General features: G+C 41.9%; 1 protein-coding gene across 3 annotated transcripts in view; it reads left to right on the top strand.

The window, feature by feature from the left end:
• The window catches only part of tshz1 (teashirt zinc finger homeobox 1), a 43,988-nt gene extending 20,589 nt beyond the window's left edge, over positions 1-23,399 (top strand). For all 3 annotated transcript variants that reach the window (XM_061776637.1, XM_061776636.1, XM_061776638.1), the window contains one exon: positions 18,688-23,399. In XM_061776637.1, the coding sequence (XP_061632621.1) occupies positions 18,688-22,223 (3,536 nt within the window). In that variant the 3' untranslated portion in view covers positions 22,224-23,399. The remainder of the gene's footprint in view (positions 1-18,687) is intronic.
• The last annotated feature ends 2,753 nt before the right edge of the window (positions 23,400-26,152 follow it).

Raw genomic sequence — 26,152 nt, 5'->3', positions numbered from 1 at the left:
GGGAAAGTGTGTTTGAATGTGATTGTGCATTTTACTTTTCTTCACATGGCAGGTTATTTTTGAGAACGCTGACAATCGGGGGAAGGCTCATTTTAAGCTGGGTGGCTTCCTCTTTAATTCTACACACTCTCATCTGGCTTTAATTCTAATAATTAAAGCACCTGTAAGACTGTCCAGGTGATGCAACATTTATGTAACTATGAATAAGAAAGAATGCTGCCCAGGTGTTGGCTTTCAACATTTGTCCATTTGTGGGTATTAGGACTGTCACTACCGAATCTTTTTGCAGTCGATTATCCTATAGATATTTTGTTAAGTACGAACATGAATTTTATTCTCATTTATGAGGGATAGACTTCTATCCTTAAACTGTATATGTCTGTACTGAGTTTATAGTATAAATCAGCCTTTGCTAAACTGATAGCATTTGTAATTAGCATTAGTGCGCTAGTGATAACCATTTTAGGTAAAAAGAAAATACTAACTACCATTCATCTCACTAATACAGCATGCTGTATGTACATTATACCTCTGATAGTGTCTTAAAAATCACTTACATACACTCTGCTGTCATTTTTTGGGAATAGTTTTCCACTGGCCCAACAGTGCATCCATCTGCAACAAATGTCCATTTGGTAAACATGGACAGTGGCCAAATGTTTCCAGGCGGCGGAAATATGCTTTTATTAATACCTTTTAGGCGGCACGGTGACCGACTGGTTAGAGCGTCAGCCTCACAGTTCTGAGGTGCGGGGTTCAATCCCCGTCCCCGCCTGTGTGGAGTTTGCATGTTCTCCCCGTGCCTGCGTGGGTTTTCTCCGGGCACTCAGGTTTCCTCCCACATCCCAAAAACATGCATTAATTGGAGACTCTAAATTGCCCGTAGGCATGACTGTGAGTGCGAATGGTTGTTAGTTTCTATGTGCCCTGCGATTGGCTGGCAACCAGTTCAGGGTGTACCCCGCCTCCTGCCCGATGACAGCTGGGATAGGCTCCAGCACGCCCGCGACCCTAGTGAGGAGAAGCGGCTCAGAAAATGGATGGATGGATGGATAATACCTTTTATTGCCTCAAGGCAGAAGTTTTTGCGTTGACCAATTTTTGTGGCCGAGTTAGCTGACTTTTTTTTCACAGCCCAAGTGGGTATGTAGATTAAAAGGCAAACATGGATAAAATATTTATTTGAATACAAACCCCCACTTTATAAAAGTCCTTTATGACAGTGAGTCCATGGCATCCATCCATTGAGTGTAATCAACATTCTTCATCAATCTTCACCTTACTTTGTTCACCTCTTAGGAATGCCTGAAGAAGCTGTCTCCTGTCTCCTCTAGGCCTGCTGATTTAGGAGGGTGACCTGCTCTTTAGTATTTGGTTGTAAACCAGAGGGATGGATTTATAGGCTTGAGCCTTTATTTTGTATTTTTTATTTCTTAACTCTACTGTCTCTGCACTTTTGACAGCAGAACAACCTCCTCCTTTCCTGCCTTCAAAATATATTCATGCAACAGTGGTTAGTTAGCCATTTAACTTGTGAGTAAAGCAACCTTAAATGCGAAGCAAGAAACCAAGCCAATGTATATGCTACTGAATGAAATTACTCTTTGAAAACACCTTTTCCTTTGCTTGACCTTTTCAGTCCCAGCTATCCTTCATTTTCATTCTTGACAGAAATCTGCTCTTACTAAATGGTCTTCTGTGCTCCACCTGCATGCTTAGTTGGTGCGCTATGATGCTTAGCAGTGCAGAGTCAGCAGGACTGAAACAGGTCAGTAGTAGAGGGACTCCAACTCAGAGGACACTTGATTATGCACAGCTGCACAGTCAATTGAAATCAATTGAAGCTATATAGAAAAAAATTTGATAAACACAAAGATATTAATTTTCCGTTTTGATTCATGCTGTCATAAACATTTATTTAGGACCATATGTATTATTTTACTTGGAGTGTTTACTGATGTAGAACTGCACTACATCATACTCTCACCTCTTCATGTGGCTAAATAAGTTCAGCAAACACCTTCTCATTTTTGCTGCAGTATACTTCTACACCGCTACAGACTGCAAATAATAGTCATCATTTGCTGCTATGCGCATAAAAGCAGAGAAACTCATGCCCATCCTCCCCTGACCTCAACCCTATTGTGAAACGTTGAAGCATCTTCACGCAATGAACAATTGTTGAGGGTGAGAAGCAGTTGACATCTAAATGGCAGCCCTGGGAGTCTATTCTGACATCCTTCAAAGAAATTCAAGCATAAACTCAAAAAACTCACATTGTACACATTGTATTTGGGCTGAAACCTGCCGAAGAGAGAGCTGGTTGGCTTATGGTCCCTGAAGTGTGAAATACATCAATACCTTTGAATAATAATTTTAAAAAAAAAATTTGATTAAGGCCTTATCTATTGAATCAGTTTGTGGGAATTAGCTTAGTTTTTAGATGATGGCTCATTATAGATAGTACATGATATTAAAGGGTGAATTGGAATGTCACATTGCTGACCTCAGTTGCACATTTGTGTGTTCAAGGATTGAGATGTTGAGTTAAACGTGGCTTCTTGGCTTTCATAGTGCAATAGTGTAGACGATCATTTATTCTGAGATATTTGGGCATAATTGTTTTATAACTAGATGAAAAATAGTTTCCTCTACATTGGATGCTACAAATCAGTTTTATCGGCTCCTTAAAACAGTTTGAATGAACCAGTTGAAGTCCTAGTTTCCCTCTGCCATGGGACTCTGTCCATTTATTTATTTCCACATCGCTGTTCTGTTTTTCCCTTCATACAATCCATGTCCAAGCGTGTCATTGTGTGATTGATTGCATAGTACTCTTTGCTCAGGAAGAGAAAGGGGGATGGTGAAAGTGAGGAGAAGGTAGGAAAGGAGAGGAAGAATATACAACCCCAATTCCAATGAAGTTGGGACGTTGTGTTAAAGATAAATAAAAACAATACAATGATTTGCAAATCATGTTCAACCTATATTTAATTGAATAAACTACAAAGACAAGATTTGTAATGTTCAAACTGATCAACTTTATTGTTTTAGCAAATAATCATTAACTTAGAATTTTATGGCTGCAACATGTTCCAAAATAGCAGGGACAGGGTCATGTTTACCACTGTGTTACATCACCTTTTCTTTTAACAACATTCAATAAACATTTGGGAACTGAGGACACTAATTGTTGAAGCTTTGTAGGTGGAATTCTTTCCCATTCTCGCTTGATGTACAGCTTCAGATGTTCAACAGTCCGGGGTCTCCATTGTCGTATTTTACGCTTCATAATGCGCCTTTACATTTTCAATGGGAGACAGGTCTGGACTGTAGGCAGGCCAGTCTAGTACCCACACTCTTTTACTACGAAGTCACGTTGTTGTAACACGTGCAGAATGTGGTTTGGCATTGTCTTGCTGAAATAAGCAGGGGCGTCCATGAAAAAGACGTTGCTTGGATGGCAGCATATGTTTCTCCAAAGCCTGTATGTACCTTTCAGCATTAATGGTGCCTTCACAGATGTGTAAGTTACCCATGCCATTGGCACTAACACAGCCCCATACCATCACAGATGCTGGCTTTTGAAATTTGCATTCATAACAGTCCGGATGGTTCTTTTCCTCTTTGGCCCGGAGGACACGATGGCCACAATTTCCCAAAACAATTTGAAATGTGGACTCGTCGGACCACAGAACACTTTTCCACTTTGCATCAGTCCATCTTAGATAAGCTCGTGCCCAGAGAAGCCGGTGGCGTTTCTCAGTGTTGTTGATAAATGTCTTTTTCTTTGGATAGTAGAGTTTCAAGTTGCACTTACGGATGTAGTGCCTAACTGTATTTATTGATATTGGTTTTCTGAAGTGTTCCTGAGCCCATGTGGTGATATCCTTTACACATTGATGTCGGTTTTTGATGCAGTGCCGCCTGAGGGATCGAAGGTCACAGGCATTCAATGCTGGTTTTTGGCCTTGCCGCTTACATGCAGTGATTTCTCCAGATTCTCTGGACCTTTTGATGATATTATGCACCGTAGATGATGAAATCCCTAAATTCCTTGCAATTGTATGTTGTGGAACATTTTCCTTAAACTGTTTGACTATTTTCTCACGCACTTGTTCACAAAGAGGTGAACCTCGCCCCATCTTTGCTTGTGCATGACTGAGCAATTCAGGGAAGCTCCTTTTATACCCAATCATGGCACCCACCTGTTCCCAATTAGCCTGTTCACCTGTGGGATGTTCCAAACAGGTGTTTGATGAGCATTCCTCAACTTTCTCAGTCTTTTTTGCGACCTGTCCCAGCTTTTTTGGAACGTGTTGCAGCCATAACATTCTAAGTTAATGATTATTTTCTACAAACAATAAAGTTTATCAGTTTGAACATTAAATATCTTGTCTTTGTAGTGTTTTTAATTAAATATAGGTTGAACATGATTTGCAAATCATTGTATTCTCTTTTTATTTAGGTTTAACACGTCCCAACTTCATTGGAATTGTAGTAAGCGAGCAAGGAAGAACAGTGGCATGGTAAGCTGTAGCAGTGAAGGACATGGCAGCTTAGCGCTGGCCAAAAAGACTGTGCTGAACACCTGCTCCTGTCTCCGTCGCCCCTTCAACCTCCTCATTACCTGCCAATCTATCAAGCCAGCCAGATCAAATGTCTGCAGAAGTCAGGACTCGCACAGGGAGGGAAAAGAAGAGGGAGGGACTGTGAGGAAGGAATGAGGGAAAGACAAAGAAGATGTTTGATTTAAAAACCAGTCAGATTTAAATTTGTATTAAAGTTTGCAACTTAAAGCCCCATTATTTACAAATGAAACATGCAGGAATTATATTGTTTTAAACAAAAGAAATACAATTACACTAGATGAAATTAGAAGTTGTAGCAAATCAATACATCTTCAAAATGTTTAACAATTACACAGATAAATGGAAAACATACCATTTTCATGGTAATTAGTGTGTATTTTTTAGCAATGCAGCTGTTTCTCTTGTCATCACATCACACCCTTCAGCACCGTCTGGCCTTTGATTGGCGCCTGCGTATTACAGAGCTGAATCCTCTGACAGAGCTTCAGGAGGAGGCGGGACCTACAGTTTCAGATTACAGTGATAATACTGCCCGTGTAACTGCAGGTGGATTTTTTTTCTCTCTCTGTTTTTCCACGCTATTGAAACACAGTGAGAAACAAAACTTGTGGTCAACACAGTTGTGGTCATGCATGGATTTGTTTTGTATGTCCATTTGCCGGTGTGTGTATATACTGTCTATGGCAGAGTGCATTTGCACACCAAAGACAGAATGAACGTGTGCTTCAAAAAGCAAATGAATTTGAGCTATTCAAGGTGCATTAGTGCACACATGACCAGTCCAGGCCCACTAGTTCTGATCTCCCCCTCCCCTTTACTCTCCTGCCTCCCTATGTCCTTGTTTTCCATTCTTTCCCCAGCTCTCCTACCTCTAGCTCGCTGTTAGTGTGTGAGCTGTGGTGATTTACGGTAATTATCCATCGTTGGGTCATGTATCAGGCTGGCCGTTGCTAGGAGATGGGAGCAGCTGCTGCTGGCTGTTGTCTTGTCATGGATTTTGTGTGTGTGTGTGTTTGTATACATATATAGGTGTGTGTGTGTGTGTTCGTGGGATTTGGGTTTGCGCTTGAGGGTGTATTTGTCGTCGGTGTATGTGATCAGGTGATGTGGGATTTAAAAAGGTCCAGGTGGTGGTGAAGAAAGGAGTGCATAGACAAAGGGAAGACTACTGAAAGGAGGGAGACTGAGGTGATGATGGAGGTCAGAGGTTGAAAGGTGAAGTATGAGTGTGTGGTTTTAGGGGGGCATCTTAAAATTCACAGGTGTGTGTGTGTCTGTTTGAATGTTTGTGTCTGCGTACGTGTGCAGTGTGTGTGTGCGAGAGAAATAAGAGCTTTATAATCATTGCCCATTTTATTAGGTACACCTGTGTCGTTTAATGAGCCCATTATGAGCTGTCAATTCTGCTTTTTAGAAGGATAAATGGTTGCGTACGTGGTTAGCGTGTCTGCCTCACAGTCAGAATGTTCCTGGTCGGAATCTCGGGTTGTGCCTTTCTGTGTGGAGTTTGCATTGTTTCCCCGTCACCCAGGGTAGGAGAATCATTAGAAATTGGATGCATGGATGGACGATAGTATGATGTGGTGTCGAATTGCACTGCATTCTATGTAATATTGTGTTTATGTAATTTAATTACATTAATTCTACATCCCTTCAAACTATAACCAAAGTAATAAACATAATAATATTAATATCTTGAAACTGACCATTATTGTCTTTTTACATCGCGGTTTTACGAGCCAGTTAATTTCTTGTATTAAATCGCTTTAGTTTCTGAGGCTGTTCCTAATGAAGTGCCCAAACCAATAGGGAGTTGTTTTTGTGTTAAATAAGAGAGAGGGAGTGAACGAGAGTGTGTTAGAGGGATAAAGCAGAGTGTATTTCCCATTGGCAGCCATCACACAGATGGGTGCTGGATCAGGTCCCCGCTGAGGGACCTATTGCTTCCATTTGCTGTGGTAATCCGCCGTAGCCCATTGTGTTGAGGCTGATTCAGGTTTCATGACCTATACAAGGACGCAGACAGGAACTCAGGTATATAGGCCACCCAAAGGTCACAGGCACACACACCCATACTGCAAAATTTTAGTGAGCAAGGAAGTTTAATGCATTGTGGTTACTAGTATGGCCTAACTGAATTTAATAATCTACATTATTAAATTTTATATTGCTTTATTATTATATATTTGTCATAATTTGTGAGACATGTAAAAGGCATCTGCATTAAAGCTACATGTCATATGAGCCACTACAACTGTAAATACAACATCAACTCTTCCATACCGACCTAATTAGCACCAGTTAGCGTTTGTCATTGTGTTTGGGGGGGGGGGGGGGAGATTAGGAACACCTCTCAATTAATCTGCAATCAGTCTGTTTGTTAATTAGCTAACCTGTTCTAAGTGGCCTTCGGGGCTCTTGTGTAATTAGCTGAGCTGCTGGGAAGCAGGCCTGCATGTTGACATTGACCTGAAATGTGCCTGTGTGGGCACACACACACACACACACACACACACACATACATCCATTCATGCACCTACACATAAGTACAGTACACTAACTGTATAACCCATAAGAGAGACAAATGCTTAAACACACATTTAAACATTCTCCCACTTACTTCATGCAGATACACAGATTTGTACATAGTCATGCTCACAGTGAAATGCTTATACTGGTTATTCCTCCCTACACTTTGCAGAAAACGTGCATTACTCAAAAGCTTTCTTGGAAAAGGAAGGATCGCTTGCATTTCATACTCCCTTTACACATATACTCATTTCATCCTTTTCAAGTGCAACAATGAGCCCACCAAATAGAATATCTCCATTGGTTTGTTGTAGTGTTTTTTCTTAGTTCACTTCAAAGCCATTTGTTTACTCTGCTGCCTCCTGACATTCTCTGCGGTAATTAAAGGAGCGCCCTTAAATTTATGGTTTAATTATACAAGCCTTGTTATGCAGAGAAGAGCAGGATGGGCTGATATGCGCAATAAAAATAAATAAATTCCTCACAGGTTTATTGAACCTGCATTTTAGTAGAGACTGCAATCATTTCAGACATTCAGGTGTGTGTTACTGTGTTTATGCGGTTATGAGTGTGATTGTGTGTTCATGTATTGCACTGCTGTGGTTCTGAACATTGTGAGCGTGAGTGAGAATGAACGTAAAAAAAAAGCCAGATGAATTACTATTGATTGCTGCTGGTTCACTGTATTGATCCCCAGCATGTTAAAGCCTCCTGTACTCCATGAAGAACACTCAGTCAGTGTGGGCTAAAAAAAAAAAAAAAAAAAAAAAAATATAAAACTCTTGCCCAACTGACTTAGAGCTGTATATATTGTCAATACCTCCATGTGTTGTTACTGCATGTGTAAGAAGACCCAATGTTGCTTGCAGCCTCACCTGTGTGTGTGTGTGTTTGCATCCGTGCGTGCGCGAGTTAGAGGTTGAAGCGTTGAGTTGACTTTACTACTGCGTCAATATTTGAAGCTTGAAGTTGACTAAGGCTATGTTCATACTGCAGGTCAATTCCGATTTTTTTCATTTTCCATTTTTTTTATATCTGACCCAGGCCTCTTTCATATGTGGATATAAATCAGATATGTATCCGACGCGAGTGCAGTATGAACACTAACGGGGCACGCATCCGACCTATACGTCATCAAACGGTGACAAAGGTCACATTTGTTCGACAAAACAAACACACCACAAAATGGCAAAGGCAGACGAAGTGGCGGAAAACAGCCAGTGGCGAAAAAGAAGATACTTTAGAACTGATAAATATAGGAAAATGTTGCCTCCGGTTGCACAAATTTCTTGAAATTGCCACAAATGCGTCATGACGAGACCTACACGAGGGGCAGATTTATTTCCGTCAACACAGCGACTCGTGGTTCTGTTCACGCGCAATGTGACGTCCTGTTTTGTGCGCATGCTTATGACGTCACCAGCGGGTCCATCACAGTAGAAGCCGCATTTGTTTTTGTAATGTGAACAACTACATAAAAAGATCGGCTTTCACAAAAAAATCCGAATTGGGCATCGTGCCCTGCAGTGTGAACGTAGCCTAACCGCCAATCATGCATTTTTGGCATCTTATCTTCCAACTGTCCAATTTACAGTGTACTTTTTACTCGCTCCTCTGCTGTTGTCGGCGGATTTTAACGCTGTTTGGAGCAGTAAGATGTCCGGCCAAAAAGACGACACATTCTTCATACATCGGTCGAGAATGCGAAAATAAACTACTGTAGTTGTGCACCAGAATAGAGGTTAGCCTGGATAGCTTCGGCTGTTCCAAAAATATTCATACGAGTGGGACCACGAGACTGGCAGCGAGGAACGAGGCCAGCGGCGTTTATTATTAATATCACATTCACAATAAGCGCCAACATCACAACACCGTATGGCCATTTGCTACAAGTGTGTGGAAATGTTTTTCCTAAAAAAGAAACCGGTCACTTGCAAAGCATGCAAGTCTATCCTCAAATACAATAAAAGCACAAGTGAAATAGAAACAGTGAAACAGAAAAAAGTTTAAATTTGTGGAGTCTCACAACCATTTTCCATCTTACAACACGCTATGCTCTGGAAGATTAGACTGGCTGGCTCGTTGAAGAGAAACATGCAGGATTTTTTTAAACTAATTACAACAACTACATTCAGCGTAATGGGTGAGTTGTAATTTTAATCATTTGCTTTTATTTGTTTCTATGTCAGTGCGGTGGAATTTGTATTTATGTGAAACCGGTCCATGGCACAAAAAAGGTTGGAGACCGCAGAACTATCAATGACGTTGATTAATGAACGTTCATCATTATTATAGTCGATGACAAAAAATCTTTAGCCATTCAACCTCTAGTGTGCGTGCTTGTGTGTGTGCACGTGTGTTTGTGTGTGTGCGTGCGCACACTCCCTCTGTAATTGAGCGTAATCTTGGCTATGGCCCACAAGATGCCTCTCTGAACCGATATCTGAGTTGGTATAACTAGTGCTTACTCTATAAATATAACAGCAGTACCTTTCACACTTCTCTTGACTCTCATTCACTCACTCACTCTCTCTCTCTCTCTCTCTCTCTCTCTCTCACATACACACATGCTAACCAGGCTGACATGGATTCCCCACCTGTATCTACACACACACAATCATTTGCACATGTACTCTTACGAAGACCGAGCTTCCGTTAAGCCATAGCTCACTCTTTAGAGGTCAGGTGGAAGGGTGTCTGTGGGACATATTGACATATTTACATGCGAGCGTGACCTCTACAAGCTTAGCACTGACTACCTGTCTGACCTCTGACCCCTTCTGCTTGACCTACAGTCTTGTATTCCCAACCTTAAGCCCCAATGGATACATTTAGGCATGATGCTTTTATTCAAGGTGAGCAGGTAGCTATTGTGGCAGCTGGTGAAGACATTGAACCTGAGCCACTCAGGGAGATTTTTTATTTATGCTTTTCTTGCTTTCTAAAACAGACTTTACACGGTTCTATTAGCAAACTGTTGTTACTGGTGCTTGACTAAATATCTGCCAGTAATGCAGAATTTTACAATAATCCTATTTGCACAGCGCTTATTCACATTCAGACACCACTTTCTGCTTAGGTCCATTATGCAGCCCTATGTATCGGCAGAAAAACATGTCCCATCTGCTGCTATCTGCTGAGCTCAACTCAGGCTAGAGGTGTTTTGAAACGGGCTGGAGAGCGGGGTGAGAGATAAATTGGTACATCGAGGTGGAATGCTGCAGCAGTTATTTAAGGCCCTGTAGGTGCTGCCTAGACCATATGCTCCCATTATTCCACTTGGGGGGAGGCTCATGCGAGCATGTCTGGGGGAGAGGAAGAGGTTGATGGTATTAAATGAGAAAGGAGGGGGTGTTAGGAGTCAAAGGGGAAATGTACCAGAGGTGTTACTTAAGGTGAGCCTCCCTATGGAACACTGGAGGAATACAATTTTAAAAAAGAACCGGATACAAGGAGATGGCCACAATCAGATAAGAACGAATTAGTAAATGTTCGCCTTCACCCTCAATATCCGGCTCTTTCGCTGACATCTTTGCATAATTCAACTCATCAAATGTTCAGGTATGACAGAGTATAACTGATGAACTCCTCAACTTTTAGCTTGAAAGCTTCTCTGAGCTTGGTTAGCTCAATCATATCCATATCATCAACGTGTTCTCAGTTGAGAAATAAATGTGATAGTGTAAATATCCTTCCTGTAGAGTATTTGTGATGTAGTATTTAAACACTTTGCAAATAATAGTCCCTTTAGGACAGTGTTTCCCAACTTTTTTTAAGCCAAGGCATATATTTTACATTTGAAAACTCTCACGGCACACCACAAATCTTGTGCCACATGTCTCAATTTTCTCAACAAATTTACTGAATGTTTAACCTTTCTGTTGTATAAATGACAACAAGTGGATACAGGAATTAATTGTACAAGGGGCAGTCAAAAACTAGTGAGCCCAATTTAATTCAACCTACGAATAATTATTTTTTTAATGTTCATGGTTTGTAGTTTAAAAACTTGTTTGAAGTTTTTTTAATTTTTTTTTAAAGTTTTGTTTAAGCCTATCCTCTTCCTGTCAGCCATTTTGGAAATGACATAACTGTTGGATGCCCATCAGAAACAGAGCTGTGATTGAGTTTCTTGCTTTGGAAGGGGAACCACCACTAAACATTTTCAAAGGTTTGCAAACTGTTTATGGAGTTAGGTCATCAAAGATGATACATGATGGTAATGTCATCAATGGTGACGCTACAATCTTTTTTTTATCAGTGCCTCTACCCTAGCACTATTCCCAGGATCATCCTCTGTAGATGGTCTGCCGCGCTTTACTTGTCACTAGGCTTTACACGATCAGGATTTTTGGGGCCGATCAGCGAGTTTGAAAAACTGATAACCGATCAGCAATCCGATCACAAGATGGAGCAATGTGCCTATTTAAATGACTTGCTCATTTACTGTATATACTTGTGTACTTAATTGCTCCAAAAATTATATGTACAATAAATAATGTATCTTTGTTCATCTGTTTATGGCAGTGAGGCTCCGTGACAAACAGAACAAATGAATTGTCTTCAATTAGATGGCAGGAAGTAAATACAGTAATTAATGTATCCACTTTTTGTGGCATTTTTGTTTATTGGTGATATTTTTCAATTCTAAAATATGTGCCTTGGCTCCATAAAGGTTGAAAATCACTGCTCTAGTCAGGTGGTGTATTCTAATCAGTCAGGTCAAACCAACATTGCAACATGACAGAAATAATGGGTGCTAAATTACTGCAATTAAATTACTTTATTGTATTAAACCTCGCAAATTTTCGTGCAATTCGGAATGAAATGTCAACTGAAGCTGCAAAAATTTACCTGCATTCGATGATTCTTAGTCACTTTAACTATTGCATAACCAGTTGGTCCCAGGCTGGTCAGAATGCAAAAAAACCATTGGAAGTTTTGTACAAACAAGTAATTAAAGTGATGGATAAAAAACCAAGGCACTATCATCACTGTGCAATTTAAAAAAAATACAGTCTTTTAAACTGGGACCGTCTTCACATATTTGCAGATTTAAATTTGATTTATAAAGTACTGCATGATTTGGCCCCAGCTCCTCTGGCTGAGTTCATCAGCCAAAGAAACAGCTCTGAGCGTGTCACTCGAGGCTCTGTCAGAGGTGACTGTCTCATTCCTCTGCGCAGGAGCACTTTCAGTAAGTCAGCCTGGTCAGTGAGGAGCGCTGGTGAGTGGAACTCAGTACCTGAGGAGGTTAAACTGCTTACAACATACAAGGCCTTCACAAAAAAACTGAAAATGTGGCTAGTTAACACCTATAGCTGCCAACACTAAAAGACAAGTATGTTATGTTGTCTTTTTGTTATGATCAAAAAAATTATGGTTTTATTCTCTCTTAATAGTATAGTTTGATTATGTATCCTGTATTATATTGTCTTGTAGATGTATTTTACTGCTTTTTTACATCATGGCCAGGGGACTACAGATGAAAACTAGCCTTCTGGCTAATTCTGGCATTTTTAACCATGTGTACTTCATGTGTTTTATGAAATTGCATTGTCCCCTTTCAAAAATAAACTGATAAACTAAACTAATTAAATGACTTCACACACACACAAAACCTTAGCGCGTGATTCGACAGAACGCCGGCATGTTCGCTTACAACCATTAGTGCTAGCACTAGCTTGCTAGGCTACGTAACGTTTTGTTGCCTGCTTGTGAGCCGTATCGTTTTAAAAGTAAGTGAACATTCCTCAATCAAGCCTTAAACGAATGTCCTCTCCTGTCCTGAGCACCGGTGACCACTAACACACGTTTTCCCCCATTTTGTTCTTATAAACACACGGCACGATCCATCGTTGTTGTCATCGCCATGGTAAGGAGTGTATCCGTTCACGTTTGTGTTGACAAAATGAAGCCAAGTGATCGTAAAAAACGGGATGCGGTGGTATCAGAATACAAGATTTTATAGCAGTAGTCTGACATAGTCCAATCGTGAAAGAGCAAATTTGACTTGTAGTCTTATCCGGGCATTACGTGTTGTCTGTCTCACACCGCTGACATGTTTTTTTAAAATTACTTTATTGGTGGTTAGATATTTACTGTACTACGTCAACAGACACGCGACAATGCTAAAAATAAACTAGCTTTTGGATTCAAATATACTGTACACGACGGCGACGTAGAGTAAATGTCTTTTACGGAGCCATTGATCTGATCGGCAAATTATGACATTAAAGCTGATCAGCCGATCAGCATGAAATCCTAATTATTGGCCGATACCGATCACGGCGATCAGATCGGTGTAAAGTCGACTTGTCACATAGGTCACTTATAGCAGTCTCTTGTTTTCCACATTTGATCCTCGAGACCCACTTGCTGTTGCCTATTGCAGCTTCCTCATACACATTTTGCAACCTTTTGAAAATGTTTAGTTGTTGTTCCCCCTTCAAAGCAAGAAATTCAATCACAGCTCTCTGCTTCTGATGGGCATCCAACAATTATGGCATTTCCAAAATGGCTGACAGGAAGAGGACAGGCTTTTAAAAAACTTTTTAAAATTTTTAATTAACCTTCAAACAAGTATTTAAACAACAACAACATTTGAGGGGAAAACAATCAATTATTAGCAGATTACATTAAATTACCTCATAACCTTTTGACTATGCTTTGTGCCTTCTGAACAGTGGGCGACTGGTTAGCACATCTGCCTCACAGTTCTGAGGATTGGGGTTCAAATCCCAGCCTCGCCTGTGTGGCGTTTGCATGTTCTCCCTGTGCCTGCGTGGGTTTTCTGCAGGCACTCCGGTTTCCTCCCACATCCCAAAAACATGCATGGTAGATTGATTGAAGACTCTAAATTGCCCGTAGGTGTGAATGTGAGTGCGAATGGTTGTTTGTTTCTATGTGCTCTGCGATTGGCTGGCGACCAGTTCAGGGTGTACCCCGTCTCTCGCCCAAAGATAGCTGGGATAGGCTCCAGCAGACCCGCGACCCTTGTGAGGATAAGCGGTACAGAAAATGGATGGACGGTTGGATGGATGTGCCCTCTCCCATCTAGTGGAAGAGCATTTGATTGTTCTGTTTGCCACGACATGTTGCTGGCATAGATAAATGAACAAAGACAGATTATTTGTAGTACATAAATAAGAATTTTTGGGCCAAGTACCTGAAAGTGGATAATTTCCTACGGCACACCAGATCATCTTTCACAGCACACCACTGTTTGACGAAACAGTGGTTGGGAATCACTGTTTAAGGGAACAAAGCTCAGGTACAGCTTAATGTTTTCTATATCCTGGTCTCCTTCTCTCTCTGTCCTCTGTATTTTCTCGGCAATCTCCTGTCAAAATTAAGTCTGTGTACCTCAGCAGGCCATGGCTCTCATGTTAGCCGCTTCACGGGAACCACATCCCAACATTCCCTCTGACACGCCGGCAGCAGCATTACCATAATTGGCTTTTCTACATGACGGGACAGAGGAAATAATAATGTCATTTTATTTACAGCCCTCTTGTCCTGGTCCGAGAGCAATCACCCCTCCCCTCCAAACCTTTTCACTGCTGCACTCTCTCTTCTATCTGCCATATGAAACTCCTCCTTTTTTTTATCTCATCTCCCTCTCCACTCTTTCCCCCTATTCACTCCGTGTAGGGTGCGTCTCATTCTGCCACAGCGTGTAGGTCAAGCAATGGCTTTTTGATCAGCTGCTGTCCAAAGCCATCAGTGCTGAGAAGCACGTAATGGAGAGCAAGGTGACAAACAGAATCTGGGGAAGGAATAAGACTGCCAGTTTCCTATTAGGGGCCAGCCTAAACGGCCCCGGCCTACAATCCCCCCCATCCCACCACACAACAACCGCCTCCACCAGCATTCTTCTCCGCAAACCCACTCTTGCACTGCCTAAATCACATGAGTGAAGGGGCCTGTGATTGGACATTAGTGCTGCAAATGACTGCTGTGATTGCCCCCTCTTCCCAAATGCATATCAAATAAATAAATAAATGTGTGTAAATAAATAGAAGAAGGGGTGTTGGAGAAAAGCGGCGGGTGAGGAGAGGCTGACTGGTTTCATCTCTTTCTTTTCACTCTTGTTTCATCGCCTTTCTGCTTTTCTTATCTGGTTTGTTTGGTTTTGACAGTGGCCAAATGGTGAAGCTCTGCGAACCTGACAGAGAGTGTTATTGATTTAACAACCAAGCAGACTCCGCGAAGAAGGGCAAAAGCAGGAAAAACAGATGGATGGAAAAGAGATAGCAAAGTTATGAAAAGAAGTGATGTGTTGCCACTCCACTCCTTGCCAAAATGTAGACGTGAACTCTGGTTGGATTCAATATGGTATCATTTATAAAAATCCAAGTGATAAAAAAAAAGTCACTGCTTATGGGAGAGAATGTTTTAAAGATGATCTCTACTTAGGTCAAGCTTGTGTCGCTCTGTGAAGCCCAATTTTATACTGAGACAGGATGAAGGGCGTTCACTGCCAAATATAATCAACTGTCTGTCTCTGTCCTCTCTGCATGCCTGGACTGCATGTTCTTGCCCATGTTCTGTTCTTCAAGAACACATTTTATTTACATAGCACAGCACAGACTGCATGACACAATTTGTTATGATCCATCATATTGTAATACTGTATGTAAGAGATGTATTTTCTTTCCTTTTATCCGCGTAGGCATTTGAAAAGAGTCACACTTTCTTCTTGAGCCTATTAAAGGCATTTAGCTGTTTGTCCAATACTTTGTAGCGTGAGACATACCGTAATAACCTACTATAAAGCGTTATTATGTGTATCAATCCATTTGTGCATTATGCTTTTCAAGGGGTCCTTTATTTCATCCAGAGAGGCTACTCAACCTTTTTCGTGCTTAACGTATTTGATATTATTAAAGTTGTATGAACCATACGCGTAGACTCTGTAGTTGCGTGATATGCTGAGAAGCTAATATCCTGCCGCTCTGGTGTGTGTTTGTCGCTAGAGTGGCTGGTGGCGGGGCTTGATCGCTGCAGTTTGTGACAGTGAATCGTGGCACTTTCCTGGCCAAGCTACCGCCTGTCTCCTTGATGGCGGCACGTTCCCGAGCTAAAGTGACAAGCGCTTTGGTGGCCGTGCAGATGGCCCTGCTCACAGCCATCAGCCTCTCTGCAACCCAAACCGCCAGGGATGCCATCCCTAGCCCACCCTTGGTCCGCCCCTTCCTCCTGCTGTGACATTGCATATTGTATGTGCGTCCAGGGCACAAATCCGATGTGAAGTGGTAGTGGGTTTTTTGTGGGTTTTTTTTTTTTTTTTGGAGGGGGTTAATCTAATTGCAAGTTAAAATCACACATCTTCAAGTAGCAGTGATTGAAGCATCACGTTTGATGTGTAGCTCTTAATATTTTTACCTCTTCATTGCCAATTCAGCTTTCAGCATCCTGTCAGACGAGCATTTCAAAGGCGAGGGAGAGATCATTTATTTCAGGCTAACTTTAACCGCGTTTCATCACTAATGTACATTTATCGTTTGCAAAACAATCTAGATACCGCCTATGATTTTTACAGATGTCTTTCTCTGCCACTCTTTTGTCTCTGTGCTTTTGATAGCTCCCTCTTTGTTGTTTCCATGACAACATGGCAGGACAGGAATTGATTGACAGGGATCGTCAAAGGGTTCCCTGGCGACCTGCTCATCGCTCGAAGCCCCTCCTTATTGCAGTCTGTGTTTTGTCACTCATGCACAGATTTTTGTCTTTCTCTTTCCTGCTGTGATTTCTATATTTCCAACTATTGGGGTTTAGCTATTTTTGGGCTGCAGCTGATGTAAGTGACTCAGCTATGTTATTCCTACTGTACATTTGTGCTTGTGACGGATAGCTAGCGATTCTGCAGGATGCGGTGTATATTAAATACCTAATATGCATTGACATCCTCATGCTCTGGAAGCAGGTTTGTGCAGGAAGTCACCCTAACAGGAGACACTCTGCAGATGTGTTGTAGAGAGTACATCACATAATGCTAATCTGCTGTGTTAGGGATTTTCAGGAGTTTTAGAAACTGTCTCGGTCTCAGTCTGTCAGTGGGATTGAAGCGCAGCCAGGTTCTCCTGTAGTGCTCTCATTTCACTGAAATCCTGTCAGGCATTGGGGGTGGGAAGAGGGGGTCGGTAAGTTGCTCATTTGGAGAAGGGTGTATCAGCACCACACAGCACACTCTCGATTTATAGACAATATTATGGCTGGAGTCTCGTTTGCAGTTTAAGAGCAGCTAAGTGTGAGCTGCATTGTGAAGGTGAGCGTGCAGGCAAACGTGCATTCCCAAGCCGATGCGCTCAAATGCACATCATCACATAGTCACAGTGCATGGTGCAGCTGCTCACTTCCCCCACCACATCCACCCATCTCCTCTCAGGCAGCAGTAAATGGTGCCAGTGTATATATATCAGGTATTATGTCCACTTAGATTATGATATGACAGGTTAGCGTGCCGTTTGAGGCTGACAGCACATCTGTTTCATCAGGAAAGATTGATACTGGCATCTAGGACACACATCTCACCATGCAGGAAGGAGATAAAGGAAGAAGCTAGGGGGCTGTCTTTCCTGTCTCCCTGCCTCTCTCACCCTCTCTTTTTTCTTTCTCCTGTACTTGCTCCCTCCATCTCTCCTAGAAAACCCGACACGTCGTGCTCACTTGTTCTTCATTCGCAGTGTCTACTTTTCATTCACGTTTTCCCCTAACCACTTCATAGCTTTCTTGCTTATGGATGCTTGCAGTGACTTCCTGACCTAGGATGCACACATGCACGCAAGCACGTATATACACACAAACACACACACACACAGACGCACACACACACACACATACAAACACATATCTTCTTCTTCCTATCCTTTAGCTTGTGTACTACAATATTTCTTTATTTTTACAATGCATTGTCTGTCTACCTCATTCTCTCCTTCTTAACAATCACTAGCAGTCTGATTTCAAACAACATTGTTTTGTCAGTTTCTGTGTTTATTATCTGAAATGGGAGTGACCTTTAACTCGGTTGAACGGGTAAGGAAAAGCTGCAATACCTTCCAATTAGTGTTTTTTCCCCCTCTCCGGATCAGTTGCATAATCTTAACATTTGAGGAGTTGAACTTAACGGACTGGATGATTGAGAGGCAATAAAGCTTAGAGAATAGAAAAACAGAGTGAAAAAGGGAGTTGGACATGCAAGCATGCAGCTGACTAACAAGGCCAAACAGCCAGTCATTTCCCGGGAAACATGAGACATGTGTGAAGGAATAGGGAGTTGGGTAGGAAAAGGACAACTGTCAGAAGCGCAGTGATTTATATTTCCCTTGGAGGCTTTTTTTCACCACACGCTTTTAGAATCACATGTGTGTAAAATATAAAGTAATGCATGAATACAAGGAGATGTAGAATCGCAGTGGTTAAGAATAAAAGGCCTACATTTTACATTGAGTGTTAGGTTTGTGTAATTTGTGTCACTGTTAGTGCTAATGTACTCTGACTCTTTAATTTCACTCTGCTAATCTAATTTCTTTCCTCCAACTTGTGTCTTCTGTCTGTGCTCCAGCCTACATGCCCGAAGATGAACTTAAGGCACCCACTCAAGAGGAGGAAGAGCACCTCCAGGATGATGGCCTCTCATTAGATGGCCAGGACACTGAGTTTCTGTGCAACGAGGAAGAGGAAGATGTAGAAGGAGGCCGACCACCTAGGTACAGAGACTCTCCTCTCAGCAATGGCACCAACCCTGATGCTGGCTACGGGTCCCCGCTTAGTGACGCTAGTGACCGACTTACAGACTTCAAAAGCACTTCCTCACGGGATGGTCACGAGAAGGAAGGTACAACTTTGCCCTTCTCCCCCAACAACGGCCTATCTTTCCAAGATAGCTTAGCTCAGATGAAAGCCGTCTATGCAAACCTAATTTCAGATGCCTCTTGGTCCAGCATTACAATGGATATCATGAAATCCAAGTCTGCTGCAGCTGGCAGTGTCAACAGTACCCTCATCACTTCAGAAGCTGCCTCTTCTGCTCCGGTTTCTACAGCAACAACAATGAACACAAACAAGAGCAATGGGGTCAACATAGTCACAAGTCATCACAATGGCAAGAGCTCTAGCGCCACTGTCAGCCACACTGGCACCACAACTGTTAACACAAATGGTACAGCAGCTAGCTCTGTTAGCATCCAGAATGCAACCAGCATTAGTGGGAGCAGCAGTGGAGGGACTAATAACGGCAGTGGTGTGGCCTATGACTGGCACCAGGCAGCACTTGCAAAGACTCTTCAGCAGGCCCCCTACCATCTTTTACCAGAGCCTAGCCTTTTCAGCACAGTACAGCTCTACCGTCAAAACAATAAGTTGTATGGCTCTGTCTTCACTGGTGCAAGCAAATTCCGCTGTAAAGATTGCAGTGCTGCCTATGACACTCTGGTTGGTTTGACAGTCCATATGAATGAGACTGGCCACTATCGAGATGACAACAAGGACAAAGAGGAGGATCAGGGAAAGCGCTGGTCAAAACCCCGCAAACGGTCCCTGATGGAGATGGAAGGCAAAGAGGATGCCCAGAAGGTACTGAAGTGCATGTATTGTGGCCACTCATTCGAATCTCTGCAGGATCTCAGCGTTCATATGATCAAGACCAAGCATTACCAGAAAGTGCCTCTCAAAGAACCAGTGCCAGCCTTGGCCACTAAATTGGTATCCGCGTCCACTAAAAAACGAGCAATGCCAGATACTATAATTTCCCCTTGCTCTCCAGAGTCTGTCCATACTGGGGGTGGGGGATGCAATTTATCACTTGGTGATATTAGCAAAGATGCAAAAGCAGCAGCTAATCCCTATGTAACGGCAAACAACCGATATGGCTACCAGAATGGTGCCAGCTATACATGGCAGTTTGAAGCACGAAAAGCTCAGATTCTGAAATGCATGGAGTGTGGTAGCTCTCATGATACGTTGCAGCAGCTTACTGCTCACATGATGGTCACAGGTCACTTTTTGAAGGTCACAAATTCTGCATCCAAGAAAGGGAAACAACTGGTGTTTGATCCTGTAGTGGAAGAAAAGATTCAGTCTATCCCACTGCCGCCTACCACCACCAGACTCCCTGTACCTGGTAGTATTAAGTCTCAGCCTGTGTCCCCTGCCCTCTCCTCGGGCTCAGAGGAAAAGAGGGAAGTGAGTGAGGATGAGAAAGTTGAATGTGGGGAGCCAGTGGAGAAAAAAATTAAGGAAGAGCGAGATGACTCGGGTGAGAAAGTTGAGACTGACACAACATCATATAAATATCTTAGAGAAGAAGATCTGGAGGAAACTCCTAAAGAAGGTCTCGATATTCTTAAATCCCTTGAAAACACAGTGTTAAGCGCCATTAGCAAGGCTCAGACAGGCACTCCCACATGGGGTGGATATCCGAGCATTCATGCAGCTTATCAGCTGCAAGGTGCTATAAAGACCTCCACTACTGTTCTGCCCCCCACCATCCAAAGTGTCCAGATGCAGCCAATGTTTAACAGTGGGCTTCGAGGGCTTGTGAGTGACCCCAATTCAGTCATCCACTCGCCTCGGAGCCCCTCTTCTCCTACTCCACTCAGGAGCAACGTCACTGCCATGGAGGAGCTGGTCGAGAAAGTGACAGGGAAAGCTACCACAGTAAAGAAAGAAAAGGAGGAGAAGATGGTGAGCGTGGAGCGAGCCCGACCTCCATCGTTGGTTAAGTCCCCCTCTCCTGCACTGAGAGAGCAGAGAGAGCAACTGGCCTCTCCAAATGACCTCATTGCAGGTAAAGCATCTGGTATGAGAAGTACCAGCCCGGTCAGTGTAGAGTCCGAGCTTATCTGCAAGAAGGAGCCGAAAGAAAGTCTTGTGGATGTCTATAACAACAATTCAAAGAGCGGCACGGAGGCGTGCCAATCGCCGGCGACTAACGGCAACAGTCTCGGCATCATTACTGATCACTCACCAGAAAGTCCTTTTATCAACCCTCTCAGTGCACTCCAGTCAATCATGAACACACACCTGGGTAAGGCCTCCAAACCAGTAACCCCAGCTGCAGACCCACTCTCCATGCTTTACAAAATCAGTAACAGCATGATGGATAAGGCAGCCTTCAACCCAATACCTCAGGGCAAAACCGCTGAGCCCATCAACCACTTTCCTTTGTATGAAAACAGTGACGAACCCATAGACCTGAGTAAAAACAAGTCTATCACTAACAGTAACAGTAACAATAACAACAGCAGTAGTGTGGTCAACAATATTGTAAATGGTAGCAAACCTATTATTACCATGCCCGAGACAGTTTCCTCCCCTTTGAGAGAGAACGCTCTAATGGACATCTCTGATATGGTAAAGAACCTCACTGGGAGACTGACTCCCAAATCGTCAACGCCCTCCTCTATCTCAGAGAAATCAGATGCTGACGGCAGTGCATTTGAAGATGCTCTTGAGGATCTCTCCCCAGTGCAGAAGAGAAAAGGGAGGCAATCCAACTGGAATCCCCAGCACCTCCTTATCCTGCAGGCACAGTTTGTCTCCAGCTTGCGGGAGACCCCAGAAGGCCGCTACGCTCTGACTGACCTGGGCCCTCAGGAAAGGGTCCACATCTGTAAGTTCACAGGCCTCTCCATGACCACCATATCCCACTGGCTAGCTAATGTCAAGTACCAGCTGCGACGGACTGGTGGCACAAAGTTTCTCAAAAACATGGACTCGTGCCAGCCTGTGTTCCTCTGTGGTGACTGTGCTTCCCAGTTCAGGACTCCCTCCTCCTATATCAGCCACCTGGAGTCTCACCTGGGATTCAGCTTGAAGGACCTGTCCAAACTGTCAGCTGAACACCTACGGGAGCAGCAGGCTGCCTCAAAGGTGATCACGGACAAAATGACATTCGGCAGTTCCCTGTCAGCCTTGACTACGCCAGAGGACGACATTAGCTCTGTGTACCAGTGCAGACTTTGCAATCGGACATTCGTCAGCAAACACGCAGTCAAGTTGCACCTCAGTAAGACCCATGGCAAGTCTCCTGAGGACCACCTGGTGTTTGTTACAGCTTTGGAGAAACTAGAGAAACGAGACAAAATGGAGTCAGTTTAAGGAGGGTGTCAATGAGAAGAAACATTGACAGCTATAGAACTGATTAGAATTTCATTGCACTAAAACAACATTGTTCACAGTTACTGCACTGGGCCGAACTGAGCCAACAGAAAAATATCTTATTTTCTGTTGTAATGAATGCCTGACTGGACCATGTTGATTTGTTGTTCTTTTGCCAACCCTTTTTTTTTTTTTTTTTTTTTTTTTACACTTATTTCGTAAGATATTTATATGCTATTTGTCTGATCTGTGCATGTATTTTAGTGAATCAAGGTTAAACAAATGATTTTAATATTCTCATGGCAAAAATACAACTACTGTTTCAATGATAAAATTTAAAATGCATCGGAAGAATGGAAATCTGTACTATACTTATGAAGAAACAAAATTAAATGTATACACCCAAAATAATTAAAGATACCCCGAAAGACTGAAGTAGCACCTTAGATTTTTAAACTTTGCGTTTGTAAAAAGAACAATAATTTTGAGTTCCTGTTATTGAAATGTTTTGAAGAAGAAGAATGGCCTGCTTATTGTATTAAAAAAAAAAGATTATATGAACATTTGGAACAACTGAATTGCTGCTTCCAGTGAGTTAAAAGTGGCCATTGTATGCAAGTTTGCTTAAAAAAAAAAAATAATGTTGTGAAGTATCACCTATTGTCAAATTTAATAACTACGATTGTTTTTTTTTGTTTTTTTTCAATTTTACTCTTTTACCGGTGTTGCTTTCAGCTGTAAAGAGAACAGTTGTAAATGTCAGTACTCCCATCAGACATATCTCATCATTTGAAATGACTGCAGTCTTTGTATCTTAAGGTGTGTGCATTCTCTAACTTTTATATTGTGATTTTATATACTAAAATGATTAAAAACAAACAAAAAAACAGATTGTGTATATAGATATATGCTGTAGAGTTACAAAGTGTCTTTTTTAAGGAAAATACAAATTCAGCTTCTTTGGCTTGGTTTACAGAAATGATTTTAATTATACTTGCATCCGATTTGATGCATGAAATGGTGTGGGAAATAAATAAGCGATGCACAATGACTATACATTTCAATGTTTTATCAACAATATTGTAAAAACAACAAAGAAACATTTTCAGCACCGGTTAGATTGTTTCTTTTCTGTGTCAATTGTAAAATAAACCCCAAAGCAGTTGTTAACAGTCATACATTTGTGGTTGTGTATTCATTTGTCATAATGATGCATCAAGTTCCGTATGTATTTTAAAATGCTCTGTAGCATCCTCTTTGCTGCACATTAAAGCAATCACAGCAAAATCCAGCCCTAGCCCAGTGTAATACATTTTTTCTCTCCCTTTTGTACATTTTCAATTCCCTCCTTGCTCTCGCTACTTGTGGTGCACAACACTACTTTTCTCTTTACAACTTTTAAGAGAAAAATAACTGATGACAGAACTGCATCATACCACCAATGATTACAATAACGATGATGATGAGAGGAATGGTAAGCCAGTCAGAGTGCCTATTGTGCTGCAGAAACTCATGGTCGGCTTGTGACTGGCCTTCAGAGGCCCTTCTCTGAAGAGCCAGTGTTATATTTATTCATGACAGCAGTGTACTTTAACCTGTGATCCGGTCAGATTTACTGAGAACTGTAGGCCTAAGGAATAAATTAAAAAATCCATTGATTTGGTATTTCAAACCCAGCTCAAGAGTAGTTATTGTGGGTATTTTCATTTGTTTTAATTTAAGTTAATGCTTATCTTTTTAGATATATCAATCTGAAGCTTGTATAATTAAGTATTCTTACAAATATATCCATCCATTCCATCCATTTTCTCAGCCGCTTCTCCTCACTAGGGTCGCGGGCGTGCTGGAGCCTATCCCAGCTATCATCGGACACCCTGAACTGGTTGCCAGCCAATCGCAGGGCACATACAAACAAACAACCATTTGCACTCACAGTCACACCTACGGGCAATTTAGAGTCTCCAATTAATGCATGTTTTTGGGATGTGGGAGGAAACCGGAGTGCCCGGAGAAAACCCACGCAGGCACGGGGAGAACATGCAAACTCCACACAGGTGGGGCCGGGGATTGAACCCGGGTCCTCAGAACTGTGAGGCTGACGCTCTAACCAGTCGACCACCGTGCCGCCTCTTACAAATATATTCTGATCAAATCAAGTAAAATTGTGCATTTGGCAGAAAATTAAAATTACATTTAATATTTTCAAATGCTAATCTCATTTTATACATAGTCATCAGTTCAGGCAGAACTAGCCCGGTCAAGCTAAACAAGGTAACTATAAAAAACTGCTCTAAGTTAAAATAAGTGCGCTTGTACGCCCCTGAAAATTGACATAATTTAAAATTAATCCCACCCTGAAAGTGTCAGTATCAAAACTGAGCATTATTTATTTGTAAGGTATCTTTTTTTTTAAATTGGATGTAATTTTATTGTGCAGGTGTCATTGTGAGATGAAAGCAAATTAATCAAGTTTGTGGAAACTATTGCTGCCCTTTTAATTGAAGCCTGAATGTTTTGTGAGAGAACTTTTATGTTACAGTATACTCTATATACATATGTATATCTGCTGGAATGGATGGCTGTCTACGACCATGCATTTCTGGTTAGGCTCAGATTTGTAGTGTTCATGGATGCTTTGAATCGAGGTAAAATTCCAACTCATCCCTTCAGAACAAAATGTTGTCACAATCAAAGTTGTTCACTCATTAATTTCACATGTGATAAATATTTAAGCCATGGTATAAGTCTGGCTTCCTCCCACCTTCCAGAAACATTTATGTTAGGTTAATCGAAGACTCTAAATTGTCCATCGGTGTGAATGTAAGTGTGAATGTTTTTTTTTGTCTTTTATGTACGTGCCCTGCGATTGACTGGAGACCTCGGTGTGCCACATCTCATTGTCAACTGGATTGAGGAAAAGCAGTAAAGAAAATGGTCACAGTACAAAATAAGATAACAATTCAAACAATATTGCAATACATCTAAAACTCAACAACCGATGTGTAAGTAAAAATACAGAAACCGTGCCCAATAAACTAGTGAATGAGTCAGTTTGAATGAATTAGTTTTGAACCAAAATCTAACATTTGCACGAGCGTCCAAGTTTCTCATGTCTGGAGGGAGAGATTTTCTCCAGGGCACCCTCAAATCCTTCACCGTCAGCATCTATCTTGCACCCACCTTTTCATGTACGGTTTCTGTTTTTTCATACTTTCTTGATGCTGTCTTTTATTTTTTTCTATATCTATTTCTTTCGCTCAATTCTATATATAGCAGTGTCTTAACCTTCATCTTTAGAGAGAGCAGAAAGGGAATTATTAGGAACAGTGAACTCCTGATGACTCCCACCCAAATATCGCGTAGGTTTGGAGGTTTTCTTCTTGCAGCATGCTCACAGGTAAAGCGTCTGGATCAGGCAGTTGATCTCTCATCTCACCCTCATGTCTCAAGTTACAGATAGAGTTTACAGTGGCAGCCATTGTCTGATTGAAATCGTCCGGCAGTATTATGAGTGCAATTTCTCACGTTCACTACTTGTCTCACGTTGGCTCAGTCACCCACATATGCTCTAACAACTCCAGCAGTTTTAGCACAAGCGTCTTTGTGCGATTACACACCTCCTCGATCGGGCTTCACCTCACTGTGTTGATACATGGATTCAGTGACAAAAGAAACACAGGCAGAGGGCAGATTAGACTGGTTGGAGGATTCAGCTTTCTAAATAAGTGCCGCTTGAGTTGGGTTCTAAAACAAATAAGACAGATAAACAAGCAACATTTGTAGGATATAGTGTTCACTAAAAAAAACCTTTGTAGGTTTAATGCACACACAGCTAAACCTATGATTTTTCTGTAGCGCCAGATAGCTGCTGAGCAGATACTCTTCTTTGCTTTGTTCGAGATCAGTGCACTGTTTCTTGTGCATATTCT

The sequence above is a fragment of the Phyllopteryx taeniolatus genome, chromosome 6, assembly GCF_024500385.1.
Source record: "Phyllopteryx taeniolatus isolate TA_2022b chromosome 6, UOR_Ptae_1.2, whole genome shotgun sequence".
Taxonomy (NCBI): domain Eukaryota; kingdom Metazoa; phylum Chordata; class Actinopteri; order Syngnathiformes; family Syngnathidae; genus Phyllopteryx; species Phyllopteryx taeniolatus.
This window is presented reverse-complemented; position numbering and strand designations above follow the sequence as displayed.